The sequence below is a fragment of the Artemia sp. Qi Xiang Cuo genome, chromosome 17, assembly GCF_049724085.1.
Source record: "Artemia sp. Qi Xiang Cuo chromosome 17, ASM4972408v1, whole genome shotgun sequence".
Taxonomy (NCBI): Eukaryota; Metazoa; Arthropoda; class Branchiopoda; order Anostraca; family Artemiidae; genus Artemia; species Artemia sp. Qi Xiang Cuo.
In genome coordinates, this window is record NC_142810.1 from 50,588,381 (window position 1) to 50,607,516 (window position 19,136).

At 35.7% G+C, this 19,136-nt stretch overlaps 1 protein-coding gene across 1 annotated transcript in view; it reads right to left on the minus strand.

Annotated features, from left to right (window-relative positions):
• The window catches only part of LOC148942305 (serine hydroxymethyltransferase-like), a 139,699-nt gene that overhangs the window by 111,820 nt on the left and 8,743 nt on the right, over positions 1–19,136 (minus strand). Inside the window, exon 2 of the mRNA XM_089102899.1 lies at positions 13,935–14,182. Coding sequence (XP_088959025.1) covers positions 13,935–14,164 — 230 coding nt within the window. The 5' untranslated portion in view covers positions 14,165–14,182. The remainder of the gene's footprint in view (positions 1–13,934; positions 14,183–19,136) is intronic.

Here is a 19,136-nt window from a genome sequence, read left to right on the forward strand (position 1 = left end):
CCAGCAGCAGTAGAATTCTGAGATGTTTGTTTTTTGTGATCAATGACATCTCACATTGCCACTGGCTCTCGCACGATAGGGCTTATGTTTGTCCAGTCGGCAAAATACATCTTGAAGTAAAAGTAGTTTTTTTATGATCGTCAATATTCTCATAGTCAATGCATTTACTCAGATTGTTCTCAAAGTTTTGCATTAGTGAAAAAACAAGTACTAATGGGGTTAATTTATGGGGTTTAGCCATCCGGAGAAAACTCTTTACAAGTCCTGCAATTATTGGAAGTAAAAGTGTAAAAAGCTACCGCCCGTCTGAAGAAGACGTTTTCTTTTAAAAAAATTTCCTTTCTTTTTACAAGCCAATGCACGTACAATGGAACGATGTTGCTTTGCCTGTTGTTTAACTACTTCTGGCAGTTGAACATTGCCCTCGGTAAAATTTAAAAAAAGTTCAGATATTAGATTAATGAAATCGTTGTCAATACCATGTTTGAGTATGGCTTTCCTAGGTGGGGGTCTAGAAGTGCTTAGAACGGAAAATAAATGTCTATTTTCATTTAGTTTCTTCAGTTTCATGATGGCAAATTCATTGTCAAAAATATCTGTGAATACACATAAATTCTCGGGTGTATTTTGATTAAGATCCAATAGGACGTAGCTGTAGGATTTATTAGTTGCCTGATTGTACCCTGAAAGTAGAAGTTTGGGGGAGCCGGGGATTTGTTTATTGAGAGTTATTAGCGAGCTAGAATCACGAACAACTCTGTAGATGATACAGTAGGTACAGTTCAAAGCAAGTGTTGCTCTTGCTCTGATGAAAGAGATTATTTAGAGCTAGAGTAACGGAAATCTGTTCATGATGTGAGCGAACAATAAACAATAGTAAATATCTACTACTGGGACTATTGTTCAATGGATTCAGCTAAATCGTCAATAATCAGCCAAGAGTTTGGTTCAATAATGTCTAAAACATCAAGTCCCTGTATGAATTGTACCTGTACCGATGTAGCAATAGCTTTTATTTTATCGTATGACTCCTACCAAACACTGTAGAAATAGTAGATTTTTTCTGTTTTTCATAAATATTTTATCACAATTTTTAATTATTTTAGTTAAGAGTTTTATTTTGCCCGACATTGATGGACCACACAGAAACGATCTGAATAGAGATTTAAATTGATACATATTACTGTTCCCTTCAACAGCTGACCTACAACTAACTGTAGACTATACATGTCTAATGACTAAATAATTTCCCTATGACTACTCCGTTCAAGAATAATAAGAAGAACAAAACTAATAAAGAATCATAATTTCTTTTATTATTATCATAAAAGCAACACTACAAATAATGCAATTAGAAAAAGGCAACTTAAACAAAAAAATACACATAAGAATTTTTTTTAATGATTGATTTATAAGAAAAACATACACAACATTTATTTTAAATAGGCACTAGGGAAAAAGCACTTTATATGTAATAAATATACTTAAGATTTTTTTTTTATTTATTAATTTATAACAAAAACATAAACATAAACATTTATTTGAAATAGAAACTAGGAAAAAAGCACTTTATATTTAAAAAATACACTCTTTTTTATTTATTTATAATAAAATATTACAACATTTATTTTAAATAGGAACTAGGAAAATTTTTTATTAAACAATACACTTAAAATAATATCACATTTTTTTAAACAGCATTTTTAATTCGAAATGGGCCCCCCCACGGGGGCAGCCGCTGCGGCGGCCGGGAAGCGGGGCGGGCCCGCTGCAGCGGGCCGGGAACATTAAATAACTCTGTATGCTGAAAATTATGCAGAAGAAGAAATTCTGCCTTGCACACACATATTGAAAATTTATTGACTTTGATAAAAAAAAATTCCCAATAACACCCGCGAATTTAAGAATTTAAGTTATTTTTTCCAGACCGAGGTGTTTTCTATACTCTACACATTCGACTCGGTCTGAAGCTGGATAGTGACCGCGTGGAAGTACCTTCACACCATCCTCAAGAACATAAATTTTGTTTGATATCGTCGACATGGCCTTATTCTCAACTCTAACTATGTATTTTTTCAATTGTTAAGAGCGAATTGCCATGAATTTCGCTCTTGGGACTAAACTACGTTCCACGCAGTTTCTATAGACACTCATATTGAAATTATTTTTTTAAAAGTGTCTAGGCATCACTTGCAAACTTGTTTGATATCCTTGTTGTGTGTTTCTAGATAGTATGGCTTCGGCCCAGGAAACACACCACTGGATATCAGACCGCTTCCGGTTTCAAATTTTAACATTAACAATTGATTTGGGGCCTGGCTTTTCACTAGCTCTGGATAGAGGGATTCATTCCAGTTGGTTAGTCCATTCGTCAGCTAATGTACTCTCCATTTTCCAAATCATTAATAAATTTTCAGTTTTAACTTTTAACAGGAGTGAATCAGTGTTCCCATAATACACTTGAATTAGTCCCTTAATCGGCCATTGTACCTTGTATACATTATAATAAAATGACAACATGAGCTATTTTGATATTTCCGTTATTGCACTCCCGCCTGCAATATTTTTATTTAAAATAATGTTTCTTTTCTTGCGATGTAGGTGCACCATATTAGAGTCTATGATTGTGAACGATGTGAAATTCGGGTCGGCGATTATTCGAGCACAATCTTTGGGATTGGTTACAATGCCACATCGACTTCTGTTTCGTACGCTTTCGCACAGTTTACAGAAGGCTGAGTTCAAAAAGAGTCTATAGATTTCCTCCTCAACCTTCGTTTTCGCTTGTGAACGTTTACTGACAAAGGTTTCAATAAACGTTTTCATGTAGGGCGTTTGATCAAATTGGAGGGCTCTATGAATCTTTGTGACTTTGAAACCGTTTGACACCATCCATCTCAATAGCACGTGATGAACAACGATATTCTGTTTCGGGTTGAGGTAAGCAATAAGTTTTTGATTTGAAGGCACCCAGGGCATACTCCCATTCTCTACTAAAGATAAATTGTAGGGACTCAGAGAGAAAACAAAGTCTGCACGGGAAAACAAAGTCTTTTACCGAGTCATGGATTTCCATGGGTATTTCACCGTCAATTTCAAAAAACCATCCTTGGGCCCCATTCTCCTCAACGGTAGCAATGTTGTGGAAATTCGAAGCACAGGGATCGTTAAGCCATTTGTAATTCCCACACGGCAAACAGTAGTGAGACATTGCCAACAGGTAAAGGGAATTCAGATCCAAAAAACTGCGTCTGATTTTTCATCGGTGTGATGTCCAGTCGGATCAGTTTTCATGATACGGTCCCCGTGAAAAACATATCCACCCCTCATTGATCTCTCTACAAACAGATGTTGATCCACGTCGGCGATCACACCTATTTCTTCTTTGGTGATTTTAAGAATCAAGTCCATCACCAGATGATGAGTGGAAAAATATCATCCGAAATCCAACTCAAATTCCCCATAGATTTTATCTGTGTTTTTGCACACAATGTCCAGAAGAGTCAGTACATCACTGGCCAAGTATAGTTTACAGTAATGCCACCCATTTTCACACTCACCCTTTACCCAAACCCTCTTGGTGAATTCATAGTCGCCAGTGGTGCAACGACTGTCCATAAGAGAATTTTAGAATGCTTCGATAGGCGGCAATGACATCTCGTCTAGCCTCGAGGTAGAGTTATAGTAATCATATGCGTATATGCCCTTACACGTTAATAAATCATACATTTCATCATCGGGAAAGCGCTGTTTAAGGAGGGGGAAATTATCAAAATTGTCGCTTTTCTGTACCTGAATCAATTGACTTAAGGACTTGGGGAAGAGACTGAAAGAGTCTAAAAAACAGATTTTATTCAGGCATGTGTTACCCTTGTCTACTGTTTTACACATGAATTCTAGAAGCAGTAGCTGCTCCGATGATTTGGGTATGATATTATAAGAAAAAGAAACATCTATCCATGCGTTATCTACAACTCCTCCCTTGGCAATTCAGGCCAACGCCGTTAAAATAACTTTAAATCGTAATTGGAATTGTCTATAAAACCGGTACGAAATTGTGCTGTCTAACGTTTACGTTGCACGATTGATGTGCAAACCCCTAAAGTTACTCCCTCCCGTTGAAATTTCCTGCCATAAATGATCATGGTCGATCACCTTCCTCTTTCCTGCATTCTCAGTTTCATCATCGAATTCTTCCTTGCAAACCCAACTTATTTTATGATTTTCAAAGGCCAATTTGGCATCTTGCGATAGGAGCAGAGTATAATTTGTGTAGCATAGGCGAGAAATTGCACCATTCGCTGTTTTAATTAGACTGGTCAATGCTGAGTGCATGCAGTCTTAATCCCCCCCCACCCCGACTCAACTACATCCAGCACTTGCATGGTATTACTGTAGTCTCGTTGCGCATGAGCGTAAGAGACCCATATGGCTTCGTGTATCTTAACACCATTTGGATTTGACGAATCGTACACGTCTGTGAGTTGGGCTTCGCAGTCTAAAGCGATCTTATTGCTCTGCAGGAGCGTGTTCTGGAAGTTCTTAAAACTTAATATCGCAAATCTCCGCTAACCGTCTCCACAGCCGGGTATCCATGACGTTTACAGTGTTTCATATGATACTTTAACTTTAAGTCAGTCCAAAATCGGGAAAGGCATGTTGGACAACAGTGACACACCCCAATATTTTTACCCTAACGTAAAACCCTACTAATATCTGTAATTGGATTAAAATGTCCTATTGAATCAGGCTCTGAAGGAGGCGAGTATAGAAGCCAGACCAATGTTTCACTGACTCAACGGACGGAGCTCTTACTGGAAATAATACACCCTTTTGATCAGAAAGCTGACCCTCTTCAAATTCTGTTTCATACTGCAGCACCATAACACAAATCTTTAAATGTGGATTAGCCCGCTCAAAAATATCTATCCCCTTTAATGTTACGGGAAATTTACCATTTAAACAATTAAAATCTACTTTAGGAAACTTTGATCCATCCCCATTAAATGTCAATTTGTCCAACTTTTTCTTAGAGGCGTCCTTCAATAGGGGTCTAAAGGCGGCAATTAAAAAATGCATACTTGAAACGCTGTAGCCTCGCATCGAAACAGATTCGTTGTATTCCCTGACAACCCTCTAAATCAAAATGATATTTTAAAACTATAGAACCTGCCCCCGCTCCCCCAGCCACACCTCTTAAAATAATTTCTTTTTAAATCTACAAATGTTAACGCTTAAATTCTCAATAAATATAAACGAATGACCCGCTACCTTCTCATTATAATTATCTAGTTTAGTCACATTGCTGCTTACCCAATCTAAAAAAACTCATAATTTGTCGAATGCAGGCTAATTGCTAACATCTCTGTGTGCAAGTATTTTGAATAGAGTTCGCTCGCATTTTCATTAAAAAAAAATTTTTAGTGCTATTGTTGCCTTTAAACTGTGCCTCACTCCCCACACCTGCATCTGTTGTTCAAGAAGGGCTAGCACCTTTTTAACATAGGAAGGAGTAATAGCCAAAGGGTCTGTTATTATATCCCCTGACATTAAGGAATTAAAGGGGTCAACGAAATTGGTGGTATATACATTAGTATGGTGAAAGGCAGAGTTAGATAGGAAAAAATCTGGTAGTATAAATGCTAGTGGGGTAATATTTCACTACTCTCGTCAACCTCAATAGTGGGGGTGGTATAATATCTACAATAGCACCGCCACCAATCTGTTCAATTGCATTAGTTGGGTGTGGGTGAAATCACCCAAGTCACTGAGTATACCTTCCACGGTATTTGGGGATAGTTGGTCTAGCCAGCCGGTATTGTCTTGTGACGGAATTTGTTTATGACTATTAGCATGGGGACCCGGCTTAGATACACTTGTGTTACTATCCCCCAAATATTCGTTTATAAACATGTTTGTCCATTCCGGGTCCTCAGTCATATCTATATCACAGCTTAAATCATCTAGATTATCTAATTCCCCAAAAGAATCATTTAAAAACCCCCTTTGCTATTCTATGTTATCATCAACTAAAGCACTATCTCTAAAGTCCATTGGTGGTGTTAGGATTGCTGAAGGCTCATTGTAAATAAAAGATTCTTGAGCTGATGTCGATGGAGGCGATAATTCACCAATGTTAATCTATAAAAGTAGGATTTATTTTCCATGTGAAATATCCACTATTTTGTAACGTCAAAAACTATGCCAATCTTTCGCCCCGACAAAACTTACTTTTCTCCTACCATTATATTGGCAAAATACTTGTCCACTTCAATCATATAAAGTACCTGCAGACAACTTAACCAATTTCATATTTCGCCTTTTTACGATATTAATTTCAAAGAAAATAATTGAGCAAAAAAAGCCCGGTACATATTTAGTAGTTGGTAAGCATACAAGAAGTGAAGTTTGGCTAATCCCAATGAAATAAAAGAAAGTACGATAAAAATATATGTCAAGGAATTAACAATACCTCACTAAGAAGCGATAACCCATTTTTTTCGTACAGCATTCCAATATACTTCTAGTCACATGTTTACCGGCTACTAAATATGTGCCAAAAGTCATATAATGTATCAAAGTTAAAACACTATCTGATTAAGATTTTTTTCCCCATCCCCCTCTCCCACAACAATTACCCCTTGTTAATACACACACACATATACAACTAGCCGATTAAAAATTATTAATGGAGCAAAATATGTAACGTAAGTAACCAAATAATACTGCATCCATCTCTTTGAGTTTGCTTAATTAACATTGCCATGAAATATGCAGAGATTTCACTACCAGTGCCTTAGATAAGGTTTTTCTGCATAGTGTATTATATACAGGTCAATTACAATGATAACAATCTCGAAAGAGTCTCTTGGTCACAATCATAGAAAGAAGCGATTTACGAAATTATTATAATAATATTTTCAGAATATCTACCCCTTCTTGTCTCGTAATTGTAAAAGTAGAGCTTTGAGGATAGTTTTTATAAAAACGCGCCAATGAAAAATATCTATTTTTTAACTCAAGTTAATTCCGTCGAGAAATATACGTCTCGTATAGATCAATGCACAATCAGAAGCAGGTATTCGTATGCAAAGCATATGACTGCTAGAGGCCTCCTGTCTCTGATTTGGCCAAGGCGCGAAGAGGCCTACCCAAGCGCTGACCCCGAGATGTAAGTTAATCACTTCTTGGCAAGTAAAGGTTATACGGAAATCAAGTTGATTAATAATAATTTGCAATGCGAAAATGTAAGTGAGTTATAAACTTAACTAAAAAATATGAGTTATTATGGATTTCCATTTATGTAGAATGGTATTTTTCTCCTAGCCATGTTCAATGATCTGATTTGAGCTATATAAGTGGCGTCAGTCCGGGGATGGAGCTTTGGTCACTTTTAGTCTGGACATTCAGCCCCAATTTCCATGAATAAAAATTAATTTTCAGTTTTTTCCCCAGGTATGAAAGAATTCTAGTACTCCTAGGTAATATTTAAAATATATTAGGCATAAAAATAACACGATTTTGTGTATTAGCTCCATCAGGTTTTCATTCAGAACAATCCTAACCCTCACTCCCTCAAAACCAAAGTTCGCACATGATAAATGAAAAAGTTGTATGTCTTTTTTCAAAAATGAATGTCAGGTTTTTAAAACTCATAGGCTTAATTTTCAATCTCCCTAAACTTGTAAACAGGACACGCGTCTCAAATGGAGCTTAAGCTAGATGTATTTTGAATACGATACATCAAAAATAAATATCACAACTTTGACTATTATAACCGTTTGATATTAATTCAGAATAATCCTAACCCTCACTCCCCCAAAACCAAAGTTCACCCGTGATAAATGAAAAAATTGTATGTCTTTTTTCAAATATGAATGTCACGTTTTTAAAACTCATAGGCTTAATTTTCAATCTCCCTAAACTTGTAAACAGGACACGAGTCTCAGATGGAGCCTAAGCTAGATGTATTTTGAATACGATACATAAAAAAATATCACAACTTTGACTATTATGTCCGTTTGATATTAATTCAGAACAATCCTAATTGAGGGGGTTGTCTTCTCCTCAACAGCTAGCTCCTTACATTAAATTGTTTAGTTCTTTCGAAAAAAAGCTTCTTATTGTTCCATATAAACGACCCTTACAGTCATCCGTGTTTTTTTTAATTCTCAGTAAATATTCTAACAAAATTCGTCATAAATATATCAAATCAATTTACTACCTTATACCTGAAAAAGGATTTAGATGGGACTGCATGATAAATCCGATACATCTTAGCTAACATTAAGAAGAATTGGCATGTGTAACAGTAAACTTTGTTTTTCCATTATCTGATAATAGAATATTTGCACAGCAGTTCAATATAGGCCAGTGAAGACTTAATTCCAACACAAAATGGATTCTTTTAATACAGCATAAAAAAAATTACTCACATGCATCCTTCTAGGATTCTCCATCTAATCTCAATATCAGAGAAAATAATTAATCAGAGCAATTAATATATTTTACTCGCTAAATAACTTATTCAAACAAACGAATAAATTTAACAATAAAAGTGTTATCCTTTCAAGTTATTTTTTCAATTGATCTAGAATAACTAATTGTATTTTAATTTATACTGAAAAACATGATGATATGCCCTCCGGGCCAAAACTAGTATTTTGACAAAGAGATCACCTTTGAATATGCAATATCACTAAACAGAGTTTTGGCAATTGAACTTAGAAAAGCATGTTAGACAAGGCTTGTACCGTCTGTATCAATAGATAACTGCCCTTGGTAAGGCATATTATGCAATCTAGTTTCGTATCTATTATTGTCTTACGGAGTACCGTTAGTAGAAACATCTCTGATTGGCCCAGAAAATAGGGGTTGCCTCAGAAACCAGTCCACTCGCTTCATACGATCTCGTCCCTGAATATCTAGTTCCAAATATAACATGCATGGTCACTTTATAGGTCCATAATATGGAGGGATTGGTCGTTTTATGCAACCTCGTCCCGGATAGCAATATAGCACACTACTGACGTATGACACTGTTCGATCAACCTTTGCAAATACAGATTTAACAAATGATTTCAATATCCATCTCAGAAGACAACAAGGGATTCTTCAGCATATTGATTAAAAATCTGAGGTTAATATTACAATAAAAAATCAACATCAAAGATGGTAAGTATATATCAAAAGTGATGTTTGATTTTCACCGAAGTTGATATTTAAGGTTTGCTTATATTGTTCGATACAAATATGAGGCTAAAATTAAAATAATCCAAATTTTTTAAATAATCCTTAACTAATATTAAATTAAAATAATATGTAAAAAATCTTAATATTAAAATAAAGAATCCGTTGATTTTGTAATTAAAATTAAGTTGCCATCAATCAATGACTAATCATAGGCAGCGCAATCACGCTGCCTAAGTAAAGAACGATGTTGTTTTTCTTTAAGCCAGGGCACTTCGTATCGAAAAAGTTGTCGTAGAAACCTGTAAAAGGGCTCATTCGATTGGAAAATGGAATGGCTAGTTCCGTTTTTAATAGTCGAAAGTGATTGGAAGGGAACTAACGCCCCTTCCAGGTCCACCATTTCCCCAAAACACAGCCAATCAAAATTTTGATATAGCCATTTTGTTCAGCGTAGTTAATTTCCAGATAGAAATTACATTTTTGGTGAGGACACTCCCCCACAGCCCTCAGGGCAAGGGTTGTAAGTTATGCGCTGGGGGCATATAAGGTTATTATAGAAGGCTTTGTCGTAGAAGCTTCAAAAAGGGCTCATTCGATTGGAAATTCAAAATGCTAGTGCCCTTCTTAATAGTCGTAAGTGATTTGAGGGCAACTAACCCCCCTCTAACGCCCACCTTTTCCCCAAACACATTCAATCAAAACTTTGAGATAGTCATTTTGTTCAACGTAGTTGAAAGTTCTAGAAATTAGGTCTTTGAGGATGACACCCCCCCCCCCACAGTCCTCAGGGCATGGGTTGTAATTTATGCCCTGGGGGCATCTAAGGTTTTTATAGAAAGCGTTGTCATAGAAACTTCAAAAAAAGCTAATTCGATTGAAATTCGATAATTAATTTTAGATTAGATCTTTGAGGATGATAACCCCCTCAGAACCCTCAGAGCAAGGGTTGTAAATTATGCCCTGGGGGCATATAAGGTTTTAATAGATAGTGATACTGTAGAAATTTCAAATAGGGATCATTCGACTGGAAATTAGAAGGGCTTGTGCCCTTTTTAATAGTCAAAAGTGATTTGAGGATAACTAACCCACCTCTCACACCCACCATTTCCCCAAACACATCCAATCAAAATTTTGAGATACCCGTTTTGTTCAACGTAGTTGAAAGGTCCGGAAATTATGTCTTTGAGGATGATAACCCCCTCACACCCCTAAGGGCCAGGGTTGTAAGTTATGCCCTGGGGTATATAAGGTTTTTACAGAAAGCTTTGTCGTATAAACTTCAAAAAGAGCTGATTTAATTGAAAATTCAAATGGTTAGTGACCTTTTTAATAGCTTAGATTTATTGGAAGGCAGGTAACCCCCCTCTCAGGTCTACCCTTTCCCAAAACACATCCAATTATAATTTCGACGTTGCAATTTTATTCAACATGGTTGAAAGTACTGGAAATTAGATCTTTGAGGTTAACAACCCCCCCCCCAGCCCTCAGGGCAAGGGTTGTAAGTTATGCCCTGGGGGCATATAAGGTTCTTATTGAAAGCGTTGTCGTAAAAACTTCAAAAGGGCTCATTCAAATGGGAATTGAAAGGGCTAGAGACTTTTTTAATAGTTGAAAGTGATTGGAGAGGAACTAACGCCCCTCTCATGCCCACCATTTCACCAAACACATCCAATCAAAATTTTGAGATAGCCATTTTATTTAACGTAGTTGAAAGTTCTGGAAATTAGGTCTTTGAGGATGACAACCCTCTAAGAGCCCTCAAGGCAAGAGTTGTAATTTATGCCCTGGGGGCATATAAGGTGTTTTATAGAAACAGCTGTCGTAGAAACTCAAAAACGGCTCAGATTGGAAATTGAAAGGGCTAGTGCCCTTTCTACTAGTAGAATCTGATTGGAAGGCTTGACATTTTTATAGTAAAGATCGATGTGGGTTCAACTTTTTTTTTTTTTTTTTTTTTTTTTTTTTTTTTTTTTTTTTTTGACCAGGAAACTTCGTATCGAAGTTGTCGTAGGAACTTCGAAAATGGCTCATTCGATTGAAATCAGAAAGGTCTAATGCCCTTTTTAATAGTCGAAAGTGATTGGAGGGCAACTAATTCCCCTCCCACGCCCACCCTCCCATTTACCCATTATGCTTAAAAACTAAATGTAGCCTTAAGATTAAATCAAAATGCACTATGTTAATGTTAATCAAACAGTTCGTGGTAACGAACTGTAAGTAAGGAACGACCTGGCTCAAAAGTAACCGAAACTCTAAAAAACGGAATTTTCATACCAATAGATACATCAAAAGAATCAGATTTTAATGCTGATTTCAAATGTATAAATTTCATCAAGTTTAGTCCAATCAAAAGTTACACGTTTGAGATAATTTGCCTGATTTTCGAAAAAAGGGGGAAACCCCTATGCCTTCCCAAGGCCAGAACCTAATTTTCACTTTACTGAAAAAATACAAATGAATGTGCATTGTTAGTTTAATATAAATATACTGATATTTAGTAATCAAAATCTTAATATTATTTGATTTATTAAAGTTATAAAAGTAAAACCATTTATATTTTTTCAGTAAAGTGCAAATTATGTGCTGGCCATGGGAAGGCATAGGGGTTTTGAGCCCAACTGATATTTATTTCTGCTCGTTTTGAGTTTGACTTGATTAATTATTGTGATTTCTGTTCGTTTTAGGTTTCATTTATTTATAGATGCTGATTCGTGGTAGTTTCATGCTTTGTCGATTATATGATTTTATTTTTGCTCATTTTTGGTTTAATGGAGTTCTTTACTGTCCATTGAAAAACTTGTTTTGTGGAAAAAGTTTTTTTTACTTAATTGGAGAAAAAGCCAAGATAAACTGAATGAAAGGCACAGCTGGCATAAGCCTTTTTCAGGAATGTATGAAAATAATGTCATTTTTTCTTGTTGATAGATAGTCTATCATCCATCCATCCATCTTGGGGTAGAACTAAGGTAGATAGTCATAGAACTTTAGGGATGATCGAGATTTGAAACCAAAATATAGTACGTAGATTTTTCATAAATAGAGTTTTATTTTCATCAATGTTAGTAAAATATAAGACCACGTTTGCAAATCTGCATTCTAAAACGAAAACACCATGTGCCATAAATTGTTCCACCAATTTAATTTCCGATTTTTGACACAGTTTACTTTCAAGGGTAACTAAGTTTGACGATTTCAAGGGTAAAATTTGGTAGTCTTCATCTCCAGCTCAGAGGCGTCAATTGGGGACGAGAAAGGAGTTGGGGGGGGGGGGGGGGGTATTTTCATTCAAAAATATCTTTTGTGGTATTTTCAATGAAAAACAATAACTAAAAATTTTCGCCCCTAGATTTTGAAAAATTACATCTTGCCTTCCCCTCCCCTACACCTTCGTGAATTGTCACCACTGCCCCAGCTCTTATGGTTATTACCTTAAATGGGATGATTGCATATTATGACCTTACAGTTTTGACATCACTTCACCTATAAGGTTTAGAATACTAGAAACATTAAGCTGAACCCACACAAAACCAAAAGAAAGTCGTCACAAATACGTTGGATTACGAATTAAATTTAATTTATTTTCTGGACATCTTTACCTTCCATGCTTAAAACAAGAGGATAGAACCGCATTGATAGAAGTCGCATTGTGTCTTTTTTTACGTAAAAGGAGACAAAAGATGAAAAATTGTAAGTAAAAAAAAATATATTTTCAATTAGACCCATCTATGTATGGGAGAAAATCTAATGTGTGAACAAAAAAAAATGCTACAATAATCTGCAATATTATTCATATAGCCTAGTTCACCTATCTGCTATGTTTGGTTCTAAAATTGCCCCCCCCCTAGAAATAAATTCCAGTTTGCACATCTATAATACAAAAGATGGGGCACTACAATACCAGTACTTAAGGGTTTTATACCATGGTAAACCCCTCGGCTACCTCAGAATTTACATTCTTTGGCATTTTGGCCCTATTTGTACCATAATTGACGACTTGCAGCACATAATGGGAGGGAACAGCCCCCTAGGGAAAATATTCATCACTAAGCGGTTTCTTCGAAACCAATTTTGATTTTTAAGTCATTAGGGGCCTTGGTTAACTCATTTCTAGACTGCATCACTGTATCCATTATTATAAAATAGGTTTCAGGTACACACTGTAAGTTTGAGAAGGGGGGCAAGTAATGGACTGAACTGTGTACAAGTATAACTAACACTAAAATGCCATGGATATTTAACCCCCTGGACCCATATTAGGCCCAAACATACATGCAAACAGAGATTTTCCAAAATATTTCTTTTGGTTTTTCAAAATTATGAAGTTTTAAGGGGTGTTTTCGTCGGTGTTGCCACGTTGAACAATGATAAGAAAATCTTACACGTTAGATTCGAGAACACTTCTCGTCCGTCCTTTTAAGAAAAGCTCCACCTTGATAAGTTGTTTAGTGCCATATGTCTTTAGCGTAATTTTGGCTAATCTTTTACCCACTTTTCTTTTTTTTTATATTTGGCCACCACTGCTACCAAAAGCTCCACAACTGTGTACGGAGGTCTTTTTCTTTAAAAAATTGACTTCGTGATTTTCCCTAAATTTGTATGATATATATAGTTGTGTAAGTTTCACCTTAGCACATTCAAACAATGAGATTTCATTTTCGCAAATTCAAAGAATCCGACTTGATTTTCACAGTGCAAGGTACCTCAGTTTAAAATGAAGAATAATATAACTTAAAATGAATTACCTTACTCCAGGAAGTCCTTCTGAGTACTTGTTATGCAAGCAACTGCTAAGAGCTTGCAACACCGCCACTGATGTGAAATTTTCAGAGGCTATCATTTCCAAACCTCTCAGCTGTCTTATTTTTTCATGTCTAATTAAGTCATAGATCTCCGGGTCCACTTCTTCAAGTTTTCTGTTAAGAGGAAACTCTTTTGATGCTGGGGAAGTCAATTCGCAATGGCCGTTCATCATGTAGTGATTATATTTTTACTGCAATAAACGTATATTAGATTATTATTATTAAGTTTAAACATGTTATTCTTATTATTATTAATATTTGAATAATTATTATTGTTATTATTATTATGGTACTTGTATGATATACACTCTACCTAATGTTCTTCTTATAAATTTCTCCGACGCTCAATCCTAACGAAATATACCAAAGCAAGATAAAAATATAATTCTTTAGACACAGATTTGGGCTATGTACATTTGCACATTAGGGGGGGGGGATTTGGAAGTATAGCCATTCTACATGCCTAACGTGCTAGGTACAAGTATTCTGCATATTATGTAGTAAGAATTGTTTTCTAACTTCACACTATCCAAATACTAAGTCACTTCTCTTTGTCATGTCTCACGCTAAGCTGAAAAAAAAACTAACGAAAAAAAAACCGGTTCTATAATGCGTCAATGAATGAACAACATGAGCGGTAGGGTGTATACCATACAAGAACCATTATCATTACTATTACAAATATTAGTACCAGGCCATAAGCTTCGCCACCGGGCCCCAGAACGCAGCACATAGTCCTTCCAGGTTAATCCATCAAACTCCTTCATAAGTTTATTAATCCACATTCATAAACAAATAAATAAATTAAACAACACTTTCACGCTGGAGAAAACCTATGAATGTTTCTAGCGAAAGTCCATGTAACTATTTACCTATTAACTCAACTATTTACATAAACCTCAACTATTTAATTAAAACAATTATAAATAAACCAAAAATAGATAAACTATAACCTATATATAAAAAAAATAATAAAAAGATAAAAAAAATATACAGAAAAATAAATAAATAACTGAATTAAAAATAATAATAGATAAATAAAATGTAAAAGAAAATAATAATAACAAATCCAGTCTCCATCACTCATTATATTCAACTCCTTCTCTATAGCCTAGCTGATACTTATTGATTTTGTCATAGTTGATTTAGTTAGAAGTATCTCTGTTTTCTTTCTTTTTTCTTTACCTCTGTTGTTGCTTTTTTTTTTTTTTTGATTGGATGTTTTAAGGATGATATGTTTTAAGGACTTGCGATTTCTAGAGTGTAATCCTTTTAGAGTAGATGTTATTTATTTTTCCCCGTAAAGAGATAGTTTTTATGTGGATGTAGAGCTTTATAATAATGGATTTGCAGCCATCGTAAACAAACTTTCGGGTTTTTGTAGATGGCTGCTGTAAATTTGTTTGTATTTTTATGCTAAATAAATCAATTTGATTTAATTTTGAATTTCTCCCCACGTCCCCACCCTGCCCTTCCAACCTTACCTTGGCCCCTACCCGCCCTTACTGTTAACACATAAAAAAATCATCTGTTTTATAGGATTTGTTTTCTCTTCAGACTCATTGTGATTCTCACTGTTGGCTTAGATTGTGCAGATTGTGTTTACAATTCAATATGATTATCCCTGTTGCATATATACTCACTGCAGATTTTTTTTTTTTTTTTTTCCGTTATTTTCATTTGGGAGTCGTTGTGATGCTTTATGTCGCATGATGTCGTATTAACTCAGACATTTTTCCTTGCCTTTTGCCTAAGGTGTTTGGATTCATTCAAAATTTTATTATATTTTGGCGTTATACATGCCAAAAACTTCTTTCCCAGCTTTTCCCGAGTCTTTAAATTTTTGCTTTAATTGCTTTGTTATATAATTGAGTAACAACCAGGAATTTCCCTATGCTTGTCCTTTGACATATCTAAATTACGCATTGGCAAAATCATCATTAATTTTTTTGTTTCAAGTCATAGTATTACATATCAGCAATTTCGGTTCAACTAAGAAATTATGACGTGAAGTAAATTCCTCCTTCCTGTTTAGCTTTTACAGATTCTAAAATAACATATTCTTTATTCCATTATAATTTCCAAAATTATTATCTAAATTACGCAATAGCGTAATTTAGATAATAATTTACGCAATAATTACGCAATAGCGTAGTTATCGTGTTATACTTTAGTTTTAAGTCCCATTTCCGTTTGCCATTCAAAGTGATTATCGTATGTGATTCTTACTCTTTCTTGTTCCTTGCCTTCTTCTTTAGCTGTCGGGAGTTATTTGTGATCTTGTGTAATTTTGCACATGTCATAGATTTAAAAATTAATTCCTCTTTCCTGTTTATCCTTTACCGACTCCCATATGCTAAACTAATACGCTCCTTCATTCCATGTAATTTTGCTTTGTCTACTAGCCGCAAAGTTCATTATGTAACATTTTCCTTTGCAATTCAATGTGAGTCTTGCTGCTTGAGTCATTTGTCATCATTTGTAATTTTGCATACATCATAGATACTAAAAACAATACGGCCATTCCTGGTGGGAAAATGATGTAATTTACTTTCTTAAAATGTACTCATAAATATGAAGCTACTCATATCAAAAAGGGTGTTATCTTTAAAACACTCTCCGAATTAGAAGTGACAGAGTGTCATTATGGTTTATACGTTAAAACAAAGAGGCTATAATAAGAATGGTGAACAATTTCTTAATTAGTCAAATTGGGCTAAAACAAATAAATTGAGCATAGTCATTGATCTAGTAGCACTGGAACAATATGGGCTAGCCAAAATGACACATATAAAAGGGAGAATCCCTGCATGTGCCAATTGTCCCACTAATACAGGGACAAGGGACGGTACATAGTGGGTTATGATGTAAGACATTTATTTATTATCATAAAAGGATAAAAATCACTTGTATGATCAAACAATTGACACAAAATAACTTGAATGAAGCACGCTTTCTCCTTAAATTAACTACCAGTTGATGAACATGAAACATGAAGATGCCCTGAAAGTAGTGCCAGCAGCAGGAACCGCGAGGATAATTTTTTTAGTATATCTCCTTTAAGGTAAGAAGTAGAGTCCTTTTGGTCTGGCCATTTCCCTTTTTTGAAACCTAGCCATACCCATGGTATTTACTTTGGCGCTGATCTCTTTTTTTTCAAATACAACCGAGGAAAATGTTTCCCCATACACTACCTTTACAAAGTCATCAATGTTTGATATAGCTAAAAACTTCTTCATTCACATTCTCCTCATCAGAATGGTCAGCTTTCAAAGAATCATTACTTTCATCATCTAGAACCATTTTGTCTTTACTGTTTGGCTTAATAGAGTTTTCTTTATGTAGGTGCTTCAAGCCTTAGCAGCCATCTTATCAACTACTTTGTTGATCTTTGCTTTCCCTTTCTTCTTTTTTGAACTTAATTTCGACAGGGATATCATTCATATCTTTTCAAGTTCCTTTCTTATGCCCTTGACTGTGTTGAGAAACGCGTTGCTTTGCTTTGGAAAATGGTCTTACTTGTTCAGGCATAACTGGTTCTTGATCATAGGCAGCTGGTTCTTGATTTTTTTTTTTTTTTTACTTCGAAAAGAGCTCATTCGATTAGAAATTGGACTGGCTTGTGCCCCTTTTAATAGTCGAAACGCTTGGAAGGCAACTAACACACCCTCCACGCCCACTATTTCCCCAAACACATCCAATCAAAATTTTGAGATAGCCATTTTGTTCAGCGTTTTTGATTTCCAGATAGAAATTATGTTTTTGAGGAGGACACTCCCCCACAGCCCACAGGGCAAGGGTTGTAAGTTATGCCCTGGGTGCATATAAAATTTTTATAGAAAGCGTTTTTGCAAACTTCAAAAAGCCTCATTCGATTGGAAATTCAAAGGGCTAGTGCCCTTTTTAATAATCGAGAGTGACTGGAGGACAACTAACCCCCCTCTCACGCCCACCTTTTCCCCAAACACATCCAATCAACATTTTTAGATAACTATTTTGTTCAACGTAGTTAAAAGTTTTAGAAACTAGGTCTTTCAGGATGATAAGCTTTGTTTTGGAGAACGGTCTTACTTGTTCAAGCATAACTGCTCCTTGATTTGAACAGAATGGAGGAGCATTAAGCTTCTTCATTGTACCTCAACCTCAGTGTCTTTAGGCTGATAAAGGACATCATTTACATGACAAATTGGGGAAAGATCATCATGATTAGGGGGAGCAGACCTGTTACGAAAATCAATTTCTATGAAGAATTCTAGATTTTAGGGTCATATTCTAGCTTTCTCAAAGCCCCTCGTGCTGTTATTTGGGGTAAACAATACAGGAAGACTTTGTTCAATAAGAGAAGCAATGTCATATATTGTCAAGGTCTTTTGGATTAGGCAATATTCAGTTATCTGCATATTTGTTCTATTGGCATTTGAATGGAAAGTACACACTAACATCAAACAGCTGGAGCTTGTGGCTGTAGTGAGGGGGAATGCTAGGTAATGTGATGCCAGAATGCTTTGCAAACTGCACTACTTTTCAGGAGAAGTGATACTCTAGGGTTCTCTTTACATGCACATGAATATGCCTTGAAGTGACAAAAATGGATTTTTTTTATCCAACCTAATGGCAAGGCCCCACCTGCTGAATTGGCTGGAGCACCAGTTAGCATGTGAGGTAGAAATTTTTTCTTGGAAATAGGTGGCAGTAATGTGGTAAATACTGACCACTTGCGGAAACGGTTCTGACCATGGTCTCAAAGATGCCTCTCTTTGAGAATGTCACCTTGCCCACTTTCTTCTGGTCCTTCTCCTCAAACACCTTAGAAAGAGCGTGAACTGTAGTCATGGAAGTTTTGAAACAGTTGTATATTTCACTTACAGGCAAATAAAGCTTTCCTAGAACTGTCCAATGTTGACCTTGTTAAAGCTTGTTGCTTGACCCAAGCTTGTGAGTTCAGGCTCGCAAAGTGAAGAGGCCTGCCAGCCAGTCTACCCCTGCCTCTTTGGCATTGCTTCAGTTCTGAGGGATTGTCTTTTTGCTTAATATAGCATAGTCTTGAGCAAGGATTCAAGTACTTTATTTGTCAAACCAAAGCTCATCTTACTTGCTTCTATGAGGTATTTGTGCAGCTGAGCTTCTTCACCAGTTGTAAATACC